At 44.3% G+C, this 18203-nt stretch overlaps 1 protein-coding gene across 2 annotated transcripts in view; it reads right to left on the bottom strand.

The window, feature by feature from the left end:
- The window catches only part of tmem138 (transmembrane protein 138), a 29985-nt gene extending 14921 nt beyond the window's left edge, over positions 1-15064 (bottom strand). Inside the window, exons 1-3 of one of the 2 annotated variants that reach the window (XM_070899795.1) lie at positions 14959-15064; positions 2879-3081; positions 1793-1964 (exon numbers count right to left, since the gene is read on the bottom strand). In XM_070899795.1, the coding sequence (XP_070755896.1) occupies positions 1793-1964; positions 2879-3006 (300 nt within the window). In that variant the 5' untranslated portion in view covers positions 3007-3081; positions 14959-15064. Of the gene's footprint in view, positions 1-1792; positions 1965-2878; positions 3082-4578; positions 4673-14958 lie in introns of those variants that run through there. The other variant, XM_070899796.1, reaches the window with a different exon arrangement.
- Between the last annotated feature and the right edge of the window lie 3139 nt (positions 15065-18203).

The raw sequence follows: 18203 nt of genomic DNA, 5'->3' as shown, positions 1-18203 counted from the left end.
GCCAAATGGCTTCCTTCTGTACTGTACTATCCTATAATTCATATGCCGTACTTGCTCTGCAGGTTTGTCTCTATGCAGCATAGGGCTACTATAAATTACATCTGAAATGCATGGCACCTTCTATATTCTGCCTTAATCAACAGCCAGAGTTCATATAGGATCGCTTGCTGCAAAGATCCAGACTATTCTCAAGCATTCAAACCATCAGGACAGGTCACATAATGAACTGCCAAACACTGCACAACAAATTCCTCGAGATGAAAAAAAACACTTAAATAACCCGAGCATATATATTTTATATTATTGTGATCCATTTAGTTGACACTATTATGGTTAGTGTTCCTCCTTTCTTGTTCTTCCCAAGCATAAAATAATCCATTGTACACATTTGTCCTTTTCTCTACATTCACACGATGTTGAAATGAAGATGCATTGCATCACCTCTCATTCTTTACCTGAACTCAACATTTTGAAACTCCTTAATCTTCCCTTCCTTCTATAAAAAGCATTTAAAACCGAACTTCTAATGCCAACTTCTAATCACTACTTTGTGATTTACCTCATCATCTGGTGATGTCCTTCACTATGGGCCTTGGTACTTCATCAGAGTTTCTCAATAAATAAAAAATACGTAGCTTCCCTGATATCTCAGCTAGTTTGTTCAACGAATAGCCGAGCCATACAGATCAAGAACGTTCTTGCTTTGAACCTGCAGACTATGCTGTTAGCTGATTTCAGTGGTGCACCAGTCGAGGCACTACAAATGGCTAGGGAGGAGAAAATTAAACAATGCTTCTGCTTATGACTGCCATCCATCCAGCAACCACTGCTGGAAGTGCATTTTGGTGGAGTTGAGTCAAGACGGCAGTGGGCTCAGTGGTGATTTCCTACATGGCAGAATAACCCATCAAGATTCACTATCTTAGATTCCATCTCGATATCCAGGATCCATGGAGCCGTAACCAAGCAAGGAATTAATGCATTCAGAAGAAGGGATGTTAGAAAATTGGCAAGATAAAAAAATCTTGCATCAAGACTTCCAAATCTCAGTCATGCTGTGTGGGGAACAGCCAAGCAGAAGCAAGGACTTACGGGGGAAAGGGACAACATAATAATAAACTGCTTTTGAACACCCATCAGCCAGCTGCAGCCAGCACTGATTGGGATGAGAGCAGGTTGTCCACCTGCCCTTTCAATTGCTGATAATGGTGACCAGAGCAGAAGAGGGAGGGAGAAAATATCTTTGTTCCTCTTAGACAAATGTCAGGAAAATGGTTTTATTTTCTCTTTTGAAGGTGCGGACTCTTGTATCTGGCTAGACAGTGATTGGCGGTCATTACATCAATGCCTGACCGGACATCCACACAAGCCCGCATCTTGGATGGGTTATTAAATAGTAGGAACCCTGGCTAATTTTCCTCTTGCTCAAAAAGGGCTCTGAGGGCAACTACAGAGCCACCCCGGTTGGGATCAGCTAGCTCATCATGTTCCCCTTTTAGATGTTGACTTACCCGTGTATTTCCAATGTTTTCTGTTTTGAATTAAAGACTTCCTCATTTTGCTATCCTCTCGATTTACCAAAAATTTACAATGTTCAGCTAGAAAGATATAATTACTGATTTTTCCCCTCCATGAAAAATTTGAAAGCAAGATTACCATAGCACAAGAACACCTCATCACCTCTCAAATATTACAATTTCATGTGCAATGAATTAGTTGGAAGTGTAGTGACTTGTTATGCACTCAAAAATGCAATATTTGCGATTTCTTCATGTGTTTAAAGCTTGCGTACCTGAATCCAAACATGAAAGCTGATACTCAGAAGAAAGTAAATACCAGCGACAAGAATGGTTCCTGTAAACTTGTGAATCAGCAAATTGACCAACCCAGCTTGAAAGATGAATGTGTTGAAAAACATAAGAAAGATGATGATGATATTGAAGAGGATTCCAATGTCCTGAATACTGAAGAGGAGGAAAAAACAAGTTTAGATTTTGATTAAAAAAAAGTTCCCAGACAAATTATATCAACTCTACAATAACAATGTCAATTAACGCATACTGCTCCTGTAACAGTAATTCAGCACACAATCTTTGAAAGCAATCAACTGGGTAAATGCAGTGTCCAGTGTAGTACTGAGCCATTCAGAGCAGAGAATCCCAGATTAGATCCCGAGTCTGTGCTGATCTCAGCTACCTGACCAGAGAGGCAAATCCACCAGTGCTCCTCAGCCATGTCCAGTTATCCTGACTGGAAGGTACCTGCATGTGAACGCAGGTACAAATAGGATTGGGGTTGTCTGTAATGCCGTCTATGATTGAATAACCTGATGACATTCATTGTCTAGGCTCACACAAGATGAATGGCCACTTGGATGAGGTACAAGAAGCCAGTCGTTTCCCATGGAGCATTACACCAAATGAATTAGTGCCTTTGTGGAGAAAGCAAACAAACTTTAAAAGTAACTAAACAAACTAGATTTCAATATATTTTCTAAACTACAGATTGCCAAAACAGATGTCAAATTTAAGCTTGTGAACAGTCACATTAACCTGTATGTAGCTAGGTAACTCCTACTCAAGTCATAAGAATATAACAAATGATGATTTTATAACCGAGTACGACCTTTATCCACAAGGCAAGTGGAGGAACTGGAGAACAAAGTATTTTTTAAATGAAAGACCTAAAGAGTCCCTCAATTTATCTCCTCAGTCTTTAAAAGCAGAAAAGCCTAGGTGAAGACCCACAGGGCACGGCACTATCTTACACACACTTTCTTCTCCTCCAACCCTCCCCCGTCCTCATGATATCCGTTCATGGTCCCAGTCATCTATTAGTCTGGATATAACTAACTGCGCGTGCTCACACATACACTCACATGAATATTATCAGCGGTACGACTGGTTCCGTGACTATAAGCTCGGCGAAGGAATTGGCCAACAGGTCGTAGATCATCAGGAGGAATTGTATTGACAGCACAAGGCTGTAGTTTGACGTCTGGAGCATTCCCCAGTGAAGTCAGTGTCGACAACACAGAGAATCAGTGATGCAGTAATGCAAATTCATGGTCTGTTCAATGACCTGGAATACAAAGATACACTTCAACTATGGAATAAAAAAAGTGCACATAAAATATAATGATGAGGATCCATGCATCTTAACAAATACTCCCTCCCCCTATGGGTAGACGATTACTGATGTGAGTCACTGGGACAGATATATTGTGCCAGCATCATACTATCCCAAATGCTACCCTAGTTGAGATCAGCAAACTCAGAACACAGGAGAAACTCTAGTTTGCTTGGCTCCATACCATACCTTGTGGTGTCTTTACCCTGTAAACCACTGAGGCAGATAAGGAGTCTGCATGACTGAATTCACGACCCAACTGCAAAGACTACTAAAAAGGAATTGTGGTCGACTTAATAAGAAGCTATCAATCAATTTAGTTCGGTGGTTATGGGTACAATTTGAAATCTGCCACCATTAATAATCAATCACCTGTCCAAGTACAGTCCCTGCTCCTGAATCCCGACAGAGGCATTGGGTGTAAGCAACAGCCAGAAAAGGTAACTCTTGAATCTTGTTCTTTCTTTCAACAACTGCATGAACTAGATGAGCAGGATATCGGCCAAATTCTTTCATTCCGCACAGAGACAATATGCAGTGTTCTCCAATACTGACAAAGGGCTAATAAAATGACAGACTAGCCAGTATCGTAGGATCATCCCACATCTAATCCAATTACCGTATTTACTCATATATAAGGCAACCCACAAATAAAACTAGCTCTCCCACCCCCATACTTTCCAAGAAAGAACAAAGAGAGACAAACTAATAAACATTTATATCGTGCCTTTCACAAGCTTTGGAAATCCCAAAGTGCTTCAGAGCCAATGAATTATTTTTTTTGCATTGTCACTGCGGTAATGTAAAGAAATGCTTCACACTTGATTTACAAAGTTTATACACAAGTCCATCTTTATTTATTTTTTTTAAAACAACTTTTCAATCTAAGGGGCAGCACCCAACCCCTTTCTCAGGCAGAGCCTGGCCATCAATGTGCGACCACCAGAAATGTCACCGAATCAGCCGTTCCACTCTAAGCGGATTTTGACAGCAGGAGTTTGTCCCATTGAAAGCCTCGGGACTCTATACTCCAGCTGCTATGTTGACATTTCTGGATGACAGGTCTGATCAACAACCAGCTTGGGTTAGGTCGGGTCATGAGTTTCCTGCCAGCATGGTAGTTTAGAAAGACATTTCAAGTACAGCTTAGCCGTGGTAGAATAACACCAAGGTAATGACTCAAATATCACCCCCTCCCCTATTTTAAGCTCCCAGTGGCACAACTTTCTAGCCTTATTTATCCAATACAATAGGTAAACTCATCACATCTTCCAATCTGTGACACAGCAATTCATGCACTGTACTAGCAAGATTCAGGCACTTATACTGTGCTCCAGGAATTAACTTCAATTTAATGGGATGCAGTAACAAAACAAGCAAATGCATCAACTAATGATTCTGATCATGAGTAAGAGATAAATACTATTCCTTTCATCAGAATAAACTTACAAAGCCTCTTAAAAGAGGCTAAGCTCCCATGACTCTTGTCAGTGAGACACACAGCTTGGGGTCCTAAATTGGATCTCAGCCAAGGCAGCAGTTGAGTTGAACATTATATTTACCTGAAACCAGGAAGACACAAAATCAGTGAGGGATCCCACCCAGATCAAAACATAGAAACATAGAAATTAGGTGCAGGAGCAGGTCATTCGGCCCTTCGAGCCCGCACCGCCATTCAATAAAATCATGGCTGATCATTCCCTCAGTACCCCTTTCCTGCTTTCTCTCCATACCCCTTGATCCCTTTGGCCATAAGGGCTATATCTAACTCTCTTTTGAATATATCTAACGAACTGGCCTCAACAACTTTCTGCAGTAGAGAATTCCACAGGTTAACCACTCTCTGAGTGAAGAAGTTTCTCCTCATCTCGGTCCAAATGGCTTACCCCTTATTCTTAGACTGTGACCCCTGGTTCTGGACTTCCCCAACAACGGGAACATTTTTCCTGCCTCTAACCTGTCCAATCCTGTCAGAATTTTATATGTTTCTATAAGATCCCCTCCAGTGGATACAAGCCCAGTTGATCCAGTCTCTCCTCATATGTCAGTCCTGCCATCCCCAGAATCAATCTGGTGAACCTTCGCTGTACTCCCTCAATAGCAAGAACGTCCTTCCTCAGATTAGGAGACCAAAACTGAACACAATATTCCAGATGTGGCCTCACCAAGGTTCTGTACAACTGCAGTAAGACCTCCCTGCTCCGATACTCAAATCCCCTCGCTATGAAGGCCAACATGCCATTTGCCTTCTTCATCGCCTGCTGTACCTGCATGCCAAACTTCAATGACTGATGTACCATGACACCCAGGTCTCGTTGCACCTCCCCTTTTCCTAATCAGTCACCATTCAGATAATATTCTGTCTTCCTGTTTTTGCCACCAAAGTGGATAACCTCACATTTATCCACATTATACTGCATCTGCCATACATTTGCCCACTCACCTAACCTATCCAAGACACCCTGCAGTCTCTTAGCATCCTCCTTACAGCTCACACCGCCGCCCAGCTTAGTGTCATCTGCAAACTTGGAGATATTACATTCAATTCCTTCATCTAAATCATTGATGCATATTTAAAAGCTGGGGTCCCAGCACTGAACCCACTGTCATTCTGAAAAGGACCCGTTTATTCCGACTCTCTGCTTCCTGTCTGCCAGCCAGTTCTCTATCCACGTCAATACATTACCCCCAATACCATGTGCTTTAATTTTGCACACTAATCTCTTGTGTGGGACCTTGTCAAAAGCCTTTTGAAAGTCCAAATACACCACATCCACTGGTTCTCCCTTGTCCACTCTGCTAGTTACATCCTCAAAAAATTCCAGAAGATTTGTCAAGCATGATTTCCCTTTCATAAATCCATGCTGACTTGGACCGATCCTGTCACCGCTTTTCAAATGCGCTGCTATTTCATCTTTAATAATTAATTCCAACATTTTCTCCACCACCGATGATAATTCCCTGTTTTCTCTCTCCCTCCTTTTTAAAAAGCGGTGTTACATTAGCTACCCTCCAGTCCATAGAAACTGATCCAGAGTCAATAGAATGTTGGAAAATGATCACCAATGCATCCACTATTTCTAGGGCCACTTCCTGAAGTACTCTGGAATGCAGTCTATCAGGCCCTGGGGATTTATCGGCCTTCAATCCCATCAATTTCCGTAACACAATTTCCTGACTAATAAGGATTTCCTTCAGTTCCTCCTTTTCACTAGACCCTCGAACCCCTAGTATTTCCGGAAGGTTAATTGTGTCTTCCTTCGTGAAGACAGATCCAAAGTATTTGTTTAACTGGTCCGCCATTTCTTTGTTTCCCATTATAAATTCACCTGAATCTGTCTGCAAAGGACCTATGTTGGTCTTCACTAATCTTTTTCTCTTCACATATCTATAGAAGCTTTTGCAGTCAATTTTTATGTTCCCTGCAAGTTTCCTCTCATACTTTATTTTCTCCCTCCTAATTCGACCCTTTGTCCTCCTCTGCTGAATTCTAAATTTCTCCCAGTCCTCAGGTTTGCTGCTTTTTCTGGCCAATTTATATGCCTCTTCCTTGGATTTAACACTATCCTTAATTTCCCTTGTTAGCCACCTTCCCCTTTTTATTTTTACTCCAGACAGGGATGTACAATTGTTGAAGTTCATCCATGCAATCTATAAATGTCTGCCATTGCCTATCCACTGTCAACCCTTTAAGTATTGTTTGTCAGTCTATCCTAGCCAACTCACGTCTCATACCATCGAAGTTACCTTTCCTTAAGTTCAGGACCGTAGTCTCTGAATTAACACTGTCACTCTCCAACTTAATAAAGAGTTCTACCATATTATGGTCACTCTTCCCCAGGGGTCCTCGCACAACAAGATTGCTAATTAGTCCTCTCTCATTACACAACACCCAGTCTAGGATGGCCAGCTCTCCAGTTGGTTTCTCGACATATTGGTGTAGAAAGCCATCCCTAATACACTCCAGGAAATCCTCCTCCACCGCATTGCTACCAATTTGGTTAACCCAGTCTATATGTAGATTAAAGTTGCCCATGATAACTGCTGTACCTTTATTGCACGCATCCCTAATTTCTTGTTTGATGCCATCCCCAACCTCACTACTATTGTTTGGTGGTCTGTACACAACTCCCACTAGCGTTTTCTAGCGTTGAAAGCCTGCGATACCCCAATCCTGCCGCTGGGAAGTGTGCGTGCATGGATGGTGCATAACAACTGTTACAAGTCACAGAAGAATCTTTATTTGTGCTCTTCGCAAGTCAGTTTCCGCACTTCTTACAAACCAAAACATAGAATGGTTACAGCACAGGAGGAAGCCACCATTCGGCCTGTCGAGCCTATGCTAGCTCTCTACAAGAGCACTTCAGCTAGTCCCACTCCCCCGCCCTTTCCCCGTAGCCCTGCAAAACCTTTTCCTTCAGGGAATTATCCAATTCCCTCTTGAAAGCCATGATTGAGTCTGCCTCCACCGTTCCTTCAGGCCGTGCATTCCAGATCCTAACCACTCGCTGCGTAAAAAAAGTTTTTCCTCATGTCGCCTTTGATTCTTTTGCCAATCACCTTAAATCTGTGTCCTCTGGTTCCTGACCCTTCCGCCAATGGGAACAGTTTCTAGCTGCTCTGTCGAGACCCCTCATGATTTTGAACACCTCGATCAAATCTCCTCTCAACCTTCTCTGCTCTAAGGAGAACAACCCCAGCTTCTCAAGTCTATCCACGTCACTGAAGTCCCTCATCCCTGGAACCATTCCTGTAAATCTTTTCTGCACCGTCTCTCAGACCTTCACATCCTTCCTAAAGTGATGCCCAGAATTGGACACGATACTGCAGTTGAGGCTAAACCAGTGTTTTATACAGGTCCATCATAACTTCCTTGCTTTTGTACTCCATGCCTCTATTTTTAAAGATCAGGATCCTTTTTTAGCCGCTTTCTCAACCTGCCCTGCCACCTTCAACAATTTGTACACATATACCCCCAGGTCTCTCTGTTCATGCACCCCCTTTATGATGATATCTTTTAGTTTATATTGCCTCTCCTCATTCTTTCTACTAAAATGCATCACTCCGTGCTTTTCTGAGTTAAATTTCACCAGCCTGTCTGTGTCTTCTTGAAGTCTATCACTATCCTCCTCGCTGTTCACTATACTTCCAAGTTCTGTGTCATCTGCAAATTTTGAAATTGTGCCCTGTACATCTAAGTCATTAATATACAAGTTGAGCGTCTGAAATCTGGAATGTTCCGAAATCCGGACCTACCACCGTCACGCCGCCAGACTCTCCTGCTTGGACCCTCCCACCCCCCGCTCGGATGCTGCCCGGACCCCCCCACCTCCCCCCACCCTTTGACCTCGACCAAGGTGTTTCTGGATTCGGGATGTTGGAAAGACATTCCGAAATCCGTCATCCGGAACGGCCTCGGTCCCGAGGTTTCCGGATTTCGGACGCTTTACTTGTCTATCAAGAAACGCATTGGCCCCAGTAGCGACCTCTGGGGAACACAGTATACCTTCTTCCAGTCCAATAAACAACCGTTCACCACTGCTCTCCTTTTCCTGAAACACAAGACAATTTTGCATCCATGCTGCCACTGTCGCTTTTATTCAAATTTGCTGGCAAGCCTATTATGTGGCACTTTATCAAACACCTTTTGGAAGTCCACATACAGATCAACCGCCCAACTTTGCCCTAATCAAACCTCTCTAGATACCTCATCAAAAAACTCGATCAAGTTAGTTAAACACAATTTGTCTTTAACAAATCCGTGCTGGCTTTCATTAATTCATCCACATTTGTCCAAATGACTTAATTTTGTCCCTGATTATCATTTCTAAAAGCTTCCCCACTTACGAGGTTAAACTGACTGGCCTGCAGTTGCTGGGTTTATCCTGACACCCTTTTTTGACAAGGGTGCAATCTTTGCAATTCTCCAGTCCTCTGACACCACTCCTGTAATCTGAGGAGGATTAGAAGATTATGGCCAGTATTTCCGCGATTTCCACCTTTACTTCCCTCAGTGTTCTAGGATGCATCCCATCCGGTCCTGGTGACTTGTCTACTTTTAGTACAGACAGCCTTTCTAGTACCTCCTCTTTTATACATTTTTATCCCATCCAGTATCTCCTCTACCACCTCTTTTGCTACGACTAGCAGCATCTTCTTCCTTGGTGAAGACAGAAGCAAAGTATTCATTTAGTACCCCAGCCATACCCTCTGCCTCCATGCGTAGGTCTCCTTTTAGGTCCCTAATCGGCCCCACCCCTCCTCTTACAACCCGTTTACTATTTATATGCCGACAAAAGAATTTTGAATTCCCTCTTATGTTAGCTGTCAATCTATTCTCATACTCTTGCGCTGCCCATCTTATTTTCTTTTTCACTTCCCCTCTGAACTCTCTATATTCAGCCTGATTCTCACTTGTCTTCTCAACCATACATCTGTCATGCATGCTCTTTTTCTGTTTCATCTTACTCTCTATCACTTTCGTCATCAGCGAGCTCTAAGTTTGGTTGTCCCACCTGTCCCTCGTGGGAATATACCTTGACTGTACCCGAATCAACTCAATTTAAAGGCAGCCCATTGTCCGATTACGGTTTGGCCCGACAATCTTTGATTCCAGTTTCCCAAGGTCAAATCCGTTCTCAACCCACTGAAATTGGCCTTCCTCCAATTAAGTATTTTTACTCAAGAGTGCTCCCTGTCCTTTTCCATAGCTAATCTAAACTTCATGATACTATGATCATTGTTCCCCAAGTGTTCCCCTACTGCCACTTGACCCACCTCATTCCCCAGAACCAGATCCAGCAATGCCTCCTTCCTCATTGGGCCGGAAACATACTGATCAAGAAAGTTCTCCTGAACACACTTCAGAAATCCTTCCCCCTCTCTGCCCTTTACACTATTACTATCCCAGTCTATATTAGGATAGTTGAAGTCTCCCATTATCACTACTCTATAGTTCTTACATCTCCCTGTAATTTCCCTGACACGACTTTGCATACAAAATAACATTTTCCGTGCTTGGGCGCAATGTCCCCTTTAAGCTGGGCGGCCATGCAGTGCCCCAGAGATCCCACGCAGCCCCCCAGAGATCCCACGCAGCCAGTTTTTCAATTCTAAAACCACACATAAATGATATTTTGAATGGCCTGCTCAGTCCCTTAAAGGGGCCCCGCGGCGCCAAGAAAAATGACAGGTAACATTGCTTGGACCTCTAAATCTCTCTGCTCCTCCACAGTGCCCGACTTCTCACCATTTCGAAAATACTCTCATCTGGGTCCAAAGTGGATGACCTCACACTTTCCTGCACTGAACTCCATTTGCCACAGTTTTGTCCATTCACTTAATCTATCAATGTCCCTTTGCAACATCTGCTCCCATCTACACTATTTACTGTGTCATGCTTCTGTGACTCGGTTCTCTACGTTAAACTCGCTATATAAATGCAGTTGTTAATTAAACACTTGACCTTTACAGTCATGATTTATTCTTTGATGTGTTACTGTCTTGTAATGCACCCCAACCTGTGTGTTGAACGAGAAGATTCTTCTAACTTTTTAGTTTTAGTCATTTCTATTTATTCCCACCCCGCTCCCCGCTGCCATTGGCACGACAGATTATGTAGCATGTGTACAAAGCAGTTTAATATGGCACTTTAATTATGCAGACAGTATTTATGGGATTAGAAATATCTTTTTGTAAGTACATCTTGGCCTTTCATTCACTCCTATAGAGGACACAAGAAAGTGTCACTCAACTGGAGTGGTTGATTTTTTGACACTGAATGCCACACACTACCCTCTCCAGTGCAGAAGTGCTGTCACTGCAAATAGCTACTTCCTTAGAGCTCAAATGTAAAGACTGTGGTGCCTCCTCTTGTTCACGGAGAGAAATTGAGGATGGAGGCCAACTATCTGAGAGACTGCATATTGGCTCCAAGCCTGCAATCAGCAGTGATCCCTGATGTAGCACAGATTAAACTTGTTTGATTTTTTTTCCCTTTCTCTTCTCAAGATGCTGATTCCTGCCAGGCTACGGTTCCATGGACACCATCAGCCTTCCAGTACCTCACCCAAGTGATCATTCATTATGTGAGCCTACCCGCAGTGAACACCAACAAAGCATTTGACTTTCATACACGAACCAAGCTCAATGCTATCCTCAAAGGGATTACACGCAATCACACGCTTCCCAGCCAGAAGCAGAAAATCTGACTGATTCCTCGCCAACCAGGAGTTAAGACCAACTGTAGTGCTGCCTCAACCCATTATTACTATCCAAATCACCTACACACAAGGTCTCCCCTCAACTTTACCAACAAAAAGTTTCATGACCAATCACCTTACAAATCCCCTTTAATAATTTCCCTACCCATTTCCACTTACCACCTTTGGGAGAAAAAAAATCATACCAATGCCCTCACAATGGTCCTCAAAAACTCCAACTTCCCTTTCCATGGCTTGTCACCCACAACAAAATCAACATTTTTCATCATCTTCTGCACAACTGTCTCACTCCATCATTGACACACTTGTCTCCACCAGATGGTCTACCACTCCTTACCCTGTTACAACAGTCACCTCCATTGCCTCATGTTCTTGAGCCATAAGCTTACATGCACATCGAAAGCAATCAAGCTTGTTGTCCAGTTCCAGATCTGGCTTAACCACCTCAAGCAGGACTGTCATTCTTCCTTCATGGCCAAATCCACTTATCATTCCTGTAGTTGGAACAACTGCACTTCACCATCACCAATCTTTTCCTCCAACCTCCATCCCTCGCACCCTCCATTTTCACCTTGGACACAGTGTGAGAGAAAACGTCCAAAATAGAGGCCTCCATGCCCTAGCCCCAATATCAACTCTCCCTCCTGCCCTTTCCCACACAAGCTTAAACTCCCCTATATTCCATACATTCTTCCCCATCTCAATCCCAGACCTCACAAACCTCATTATGTTCACAAAGTCTCCTCTTTTGATCTCCTTCCATCCCAGCTCTTACGTACTCAATTTCATCATCCTCCGATAAGAATCCAGTTTTGTCGGGGGACGGGACGAGCCCAAGGACTCAGTGCTGGGACCATTACTGTTTCTAATTTACATAAAATGTCCTGGATTCCAGAAGTCTAAACAAAATGGCCACATTTGCAAATAATACCAAATTGGGCGGGGCAGTGGAATTAGAAGAGGCAGCTCAGAAATTACAGAATGAGTTGAAGATATGTAAATGGACTGAAATGTCAATAAAATGTAATGCAGACAAATGTAAAATGCTACACAAAATAGATGACACAATGACACCACGAATGCGGTTCAAATAGAATAAAACAATGAAACCATAAGGTTGCCGCAGTATCAAACAAAAACAAACAAAAGTGCCTCCTTTCTAGGAGGGGAACAACAAATAAAGAACAAAACCATAAAACAAAGGAAGCGTAGAAACAAATTATCACCCGTGCCCAGTACACACTCTGGTCCCTACAGTGCCCACAGATCATGAAAGGACTCCTGCACAACAGCTCATTACGAAGTTGAAAGAGACCAAGAGTCTCAGTATACTCAACACTGAACTTGTCCAAGGCAGAACAGCAATCAACAAAGCTATTAGGACATTGGACTACATTGCTAAAATGGTAGAATGTAAGTCAGAGAAAAGGAATGATCAAACCTTCGTGCTCTAGTTAGACCGCAGCTTGCATACAGATCACCAAGAAACAAGAAAGACATTTCAGCACCAGAGGTGCCAAACTTGGGCAGAGGAAATATTACAGGGACACCCTCAAAGCCTCCCTGACAAAGTGCAATATCCCCACTGACACCTGGGAGTCCCTGGCCAAAGACCGCCCTAAGTGGAGGAAGTGCATCCAGGAGGGCGCTGAGCTCCTCGAGTCTCGTCGCCAAGAGCATGCAGAAATCAAGGAAAGAGCGTGCAGCAAACCTGTTCCACCCACCCTTTCCCTCATCGACTGTCTGTCCCACCTGTGACAGGGACTGTGGTTCTCGTATTGGACTGTTCAGCCACCTAAGGAATCATGTTAAGAGTGGAAGCAAGTCTTCCTCGATTCCGAGGGACTGCCTATAATGACAAATCTTCTGGAATTTTTTGAGGATGTTTCCAGTAGAGTGGATAAGGGAGAACCAGTTGATGTGGTATATTTGGACTTTCAGAAGGCGTTCGACAAGGTCCCACACAAGAGATTGATGTGCAAAGTTAGAGCACATGGGATTGGGGGTAGTGTACTGACATGGATTGAGAACTGGTTGTCAGACAGGAAGCAAAGAGTAGGAGTAAATGGGTACTTTTCAGAATGGCAGGCAGTGACTAGTGGGGTACCGCAAGGTTCTGTGCTGGGGCCCCAGCTGTTTACACTGTACATTAATGATTTAGATGAGGGGATTAAATGTAGTATCTCCAAATTTGCGGATGACACTAAGTTGGGTGGCAGTGTGAGCTGCGAGGAGGATGCTGTGAGGCTGCAGAGCGACTTGGATAGGTTAGGTGAGTGGGCAAATGCATGGCAGATGAAGTATAATGTGGATAAATGTGAGGTTATCCACTTTGGTGGTAAAAACAGAGAGACAGACTATTATCTGAATGGTGACAGATTAGGAAAAGGGGAGGTGCAAAGAGACCTGGGTGTCATGGTACATCAGTCATTGAAGGTTGGCATGCAGGTGCAGCAGGCGGTTAAGAAAGCAAATGGCATGTTGGCCTTCATAGCAAGGGGATTTGAGTACAGGGGCAGGGAGGTGTTGCTACAGTTGTACAGGGCATTGGTGAGGCCACACCTGGAGTATTGTGTACAGTTTTGGTCTCCTAACCTGAGGAAGGACATTCTTGCTATTGAGGGAGTGCAGCGAAGGTTCACCAGACTGATTCCCGGGATGGAGGGACTGACCTATCAAGAAAGACTGGATCAACTGGGCTTGTATTCACTGGAGTTCAGAAGAATGAGAGGGGACCTCATAGAAACATATAAAATTCTGACGGGGTTAGACAGGTTAGATGCAGGAAGAATGTTCCCAATGTTGGGGAAGTCCAGAACCAGGGGTCACAGTCTAAGGATAAGGGGTAAGCCATTTAGGACCGAGATGCGGAGGAACTTCTTCACCCAGAGAGTGGTGAACCTGTGGAATTCTCTACCACAGAAAGTTGTTGAGGCCAATTCACTAAATATATTCAAAAAGGAGTTAGATGAGGTCCTTACTGCTAGGGGGATCAAGGGGTATGGCGAGAAAGCAGGAATGGGGTACTGAAGTTGAATGTTCAGCCATGAACTCATTGAATGGCGGTGCAGGCTAGAAGGGCCGAATGGCCTACTCCTGCACCTATTTTCTATGTTTCTATGTTTCTATGATGGGAGGCAGCGACGGGGGTGTCTGGCTTATGAGGACAGAGTGGAGAAACCTGGGCTTTTCAGCCTGGGAAGGAGGCAACCAAGAGGTAATTTTATAAAAGGTCGACAAAATAGTTATGGGAATTGAAAAAAAAAGTTAACCCATATTTTAAATGAAAGGGAGTAGAGTTAAGGGACACGGTTGTAAACTAGACTTGGAGTGAATACAAATGTTCAGAGAGAGCTGGGGGCAGGAGATCCGTGGGCTCATTGAAGAAACAACTGGAGGTTACAGAGTGATCCCTGAGCGGATCAGTGCGGGGCCACAGCCGTCAATGTGAAGTGAGGAAGGGCCCAGCTCTGATCCCAGGCCCTGGCTCCGACTGTCCCTTCCCCGGCTCCAGTCCCCGCTTTCCAGGCCTCAGCCCCAGCCCCACAGGCTTCTACAGGCCCGGGGGAGAAGCCGGGACTTTCCCAGCGATCGTTTCACTACTCACCGTCTGACAGCCATTCCCGCTGTACCCAGACCCCAAGCCCCGCTCTCGCAGTGCCCAGGCCCCCGGGCCCTGCAGCCCCACCGATGACGGAGGCCACGGAGCATGCGCATACCTTCCGCAGCAACTTAGCGTCTGCGCCGGCACAGCGACACCTGCCGGAGGGGCAGAGCAGCGACAGCACCACCTCCAACAGCGACACCTGCCGGAGGGACAGAGCAGCGACAGCACTACCTCCAACAGCGACACCTGCCGGAGGGGCAGAGCAGCGACAGCACCACCTCCCCACTATTTCCCCAGCACAACGGAACACCTGCTGGCGCCCTCAGCAAAGCAATGTTCCTTCGATACATGGGGGTAGCCAAACAACATTTTCACACACTGCAGATCAAGGAGCAGCAGCCCACCATATAGTTACCACTTAAGCAGCCACTTGTGCCCATTGAGACACGAGCTTTTTCCTCTTCACCGAATCCATAATCCCACACTGCGATATGTGCGCGCAGAGCAGGTCCGTGCAGCAGAGCATGTCTCCAGTCGTCTTGGTTAACCCTTGCCACTGGACCAAAACCTAGCTCCGTCAAGCCCATGTGGTGGCTGGTGTGCAACGGTCACCACACGTTAAAAAAAAAACACGCACAGGCATCTTCCACCCTTCAGATTGTAGTTCGGGATCTGGAATATTGGGAACTTCATGAAACACCTGTGAACTCATCCCTTTTCGGTGTGGAAGCAAGTCATCCTCACTTCGAGGGACTACCTAGGATGATGATGATAAATCTCGCATTTCAAGCGAGATTGTTTCAAGTGCCAAAGAACATAATGCAATGTCCCAAGAGGGGTTACACATTTGTAAAGTCGAATTTTCTCTGCTTCCCTCGTCTTCACATAGTCCATCTCGGACTCTTCACTTCCTCAACTTCTCCGTCTCCATTTCTGGGGATAGTCTATTGACAAACATTCACTATAAGCCCACTGTCTCACACTAGCTTGACTACACTCCCTCCCACCCTGCAAGAACTCAAATCCATCCTCCCAGTTTCTCCATCTCTGTCGCAACTGTTTTGACGATGTAACTTTCCATACCAGTGCTTCCGATATGGCTTCCTTTTTCCACAACCAAGGATTCCCCTCTACCGTGGTTGACATGGCTCACGATTGTTTACCGATCTTTCGCCAACATCCCCTCCCCTTCTCACAGCACCTTCCCATATAAGCGCAGGAGACGCTAAAGTAAATGTTGGTCCCCTGGAGGTCGAGACTGGGGAATTAATAATGGAGAACAGGGAAATGGCAGAGACGTGAACAAATATTTTCTATTGGTCTTCACGGTATACTGAATTCATTACTAACGATGCAGCCTCCTCTACATTGGGGAGCTAAACACAGATTGGGTAATGGCTTTGCAGAACATCTCCATTCAATCTGCAAATGTGACCCTGAGCTTCTGCACACCTGTTATTTTAATTCCCCACCTCACTTTGGCCTTGGCCTCCTATACTGTTTCAATGAAGCTCAACGTAAACCTCAGCTTTCAATTAGGCACTTTACAGCCTTCCAGACTCAACATTGAGTTCAACAATTTCAGATCATAACCACTGCCCCCATTTTCTCAGGCGGCAGCAGTTGATGATTCTGCTATTCCCATTTGCACCTCTTCTATTCCCATCTTTTGTTTATTTACTCCCTGGCTGGGGAGTCTAGAACCAGGGGTCACAGTCTCAGAATAAGGGGTTGGCCATTTAGTACTGAGACGAGGAGAAATTTCTTCACTGAGGGTGGTGAATCTTTGGAATTTTCTATCCCGGACAGCTATGGAGGCTGTGGTTGAGTATAATTAAGACAGAGTTTGATAGATTTTTGGATACTAAGGGAATCAAGGGATAGGGGGATAGTGCAGGAAGGTGGAGTTGAGATAGAAGTTCAGCCATGATCTTATTGAATGGCGGAGCAAGCTCGAGGGGCCGAATGGCCGACTCCTGCTCCTATTTCATATGCTCTTATTCATGAACACAATGTACATAAAAAGAGACATTAGTAATTCTAGCCTGCCTTCTGGCTACTTAATCATGTTTCCATTGATGCATAAAACGGAGAAACTGTGTGAATCTGTCCAATCCCGGAGTAGAAAACACCCTTATATTCAGTTGAGGGTACAGCACTGGTTCCAAAACTACATAATCAAGAGTCTCCAGTTATATTGGTTGCTGATAGTCAAGTTATTGTCATTTTCACTGAAAGAAAAATAAAACAAAATGTGTGCTTATGTAGCATTGTTGAAATATCAGTGGATGTGGTGTATTTGGACTTCCAGAAGGCATTTGACAAGGTGCCACATAAAAGGTTACTGCACAAGATAAAAGTTCACGGGGTTGGGGGCAATATATAAGCATGGATAGAGGATTGGCTAACAAACAGAAAACAGAATAGAGATTAATGGTTCATTCTCTGGTTGGCAACCAGTAACCAGTGGGGTGCCGCAGGGATCAGTGCTGGGACCTCAACTATTTACAATCTATATTAACAACTTGGAGGAAGGGACCGAGTGTAATGTAGCCAAGTTTGCCGACGATACAAAGATGGGAGGAAAAGCAATGTGTGAGGACACACAAAATCTGCAAAAGGACATAGACAGGCTAAGTTAGTGGGCAAAAATTTGGCAGATGGAGTATAATGTTGGAAAGTGTGAGGTCATGCACTTTGGTAGAAAAAAAAATCAAAGAGCAAGTTATTATTTAAATGGAGAAAGATTGCAAAGTGCTGCAGTACAGCGGGACCTGGGGTACTTGTGCATGAAACACAAAAGGTTAGTATGCAGGTACAGCAAGTGATCAGGAAGGCCAATGGAATCTTGGCCTTCATTACAAAGGGGATGGAGTATAAAAGCAGGGAAGTCTTGCTACAGTTGTACAGGGTATTAGTGAGGCCACACCTGGAATACTGCGTGCAGTTTTGGTTTTCATATTTACGAAAGGATATACTTGCTTTGGAGGCAGTTCAGAGAAGGTTCACAAGGTTGATTCCAGAGATGAGGGGGTTGACTTATGAGGAAAGGTTGAGTAGGTTGGACCTCTACTCATTGGAATTCAGAAGAATGAGAGGTGATCTTAGCGAAACGTATAAGATTATGAGAGGGCTTGATGAGGTAGATGCAGAGGATGTTTCCACTGATGGGAGAGACTAGAACTAGATGGCATAAACTTAGAATGAGGGGCCGCCCATTTAAAACTGAGAAGAGGAGAAATTTC

The sequence above is a fragment of the Pristiophorus japonicus genome, chromosome 14, assembly GCF_044704955.1.
Source record: "Pristiophorus japonicus isolate sPriJap1 chromosome 14, sPriJap1.hap1, whole genome shotgun sequence".
Classification (NCBI taxonomy): domain Eukaryota; kingdom Metazoa; phylum Chordata; class Chondrichthyes; family Pristiophoridae; genus Pristiophorus; species Pristiophorus japonicus.
Note: the sequence above shows the minus strand (reverse complement) of the source record. Positions and strands in the feature narration are given on the sequence as shown.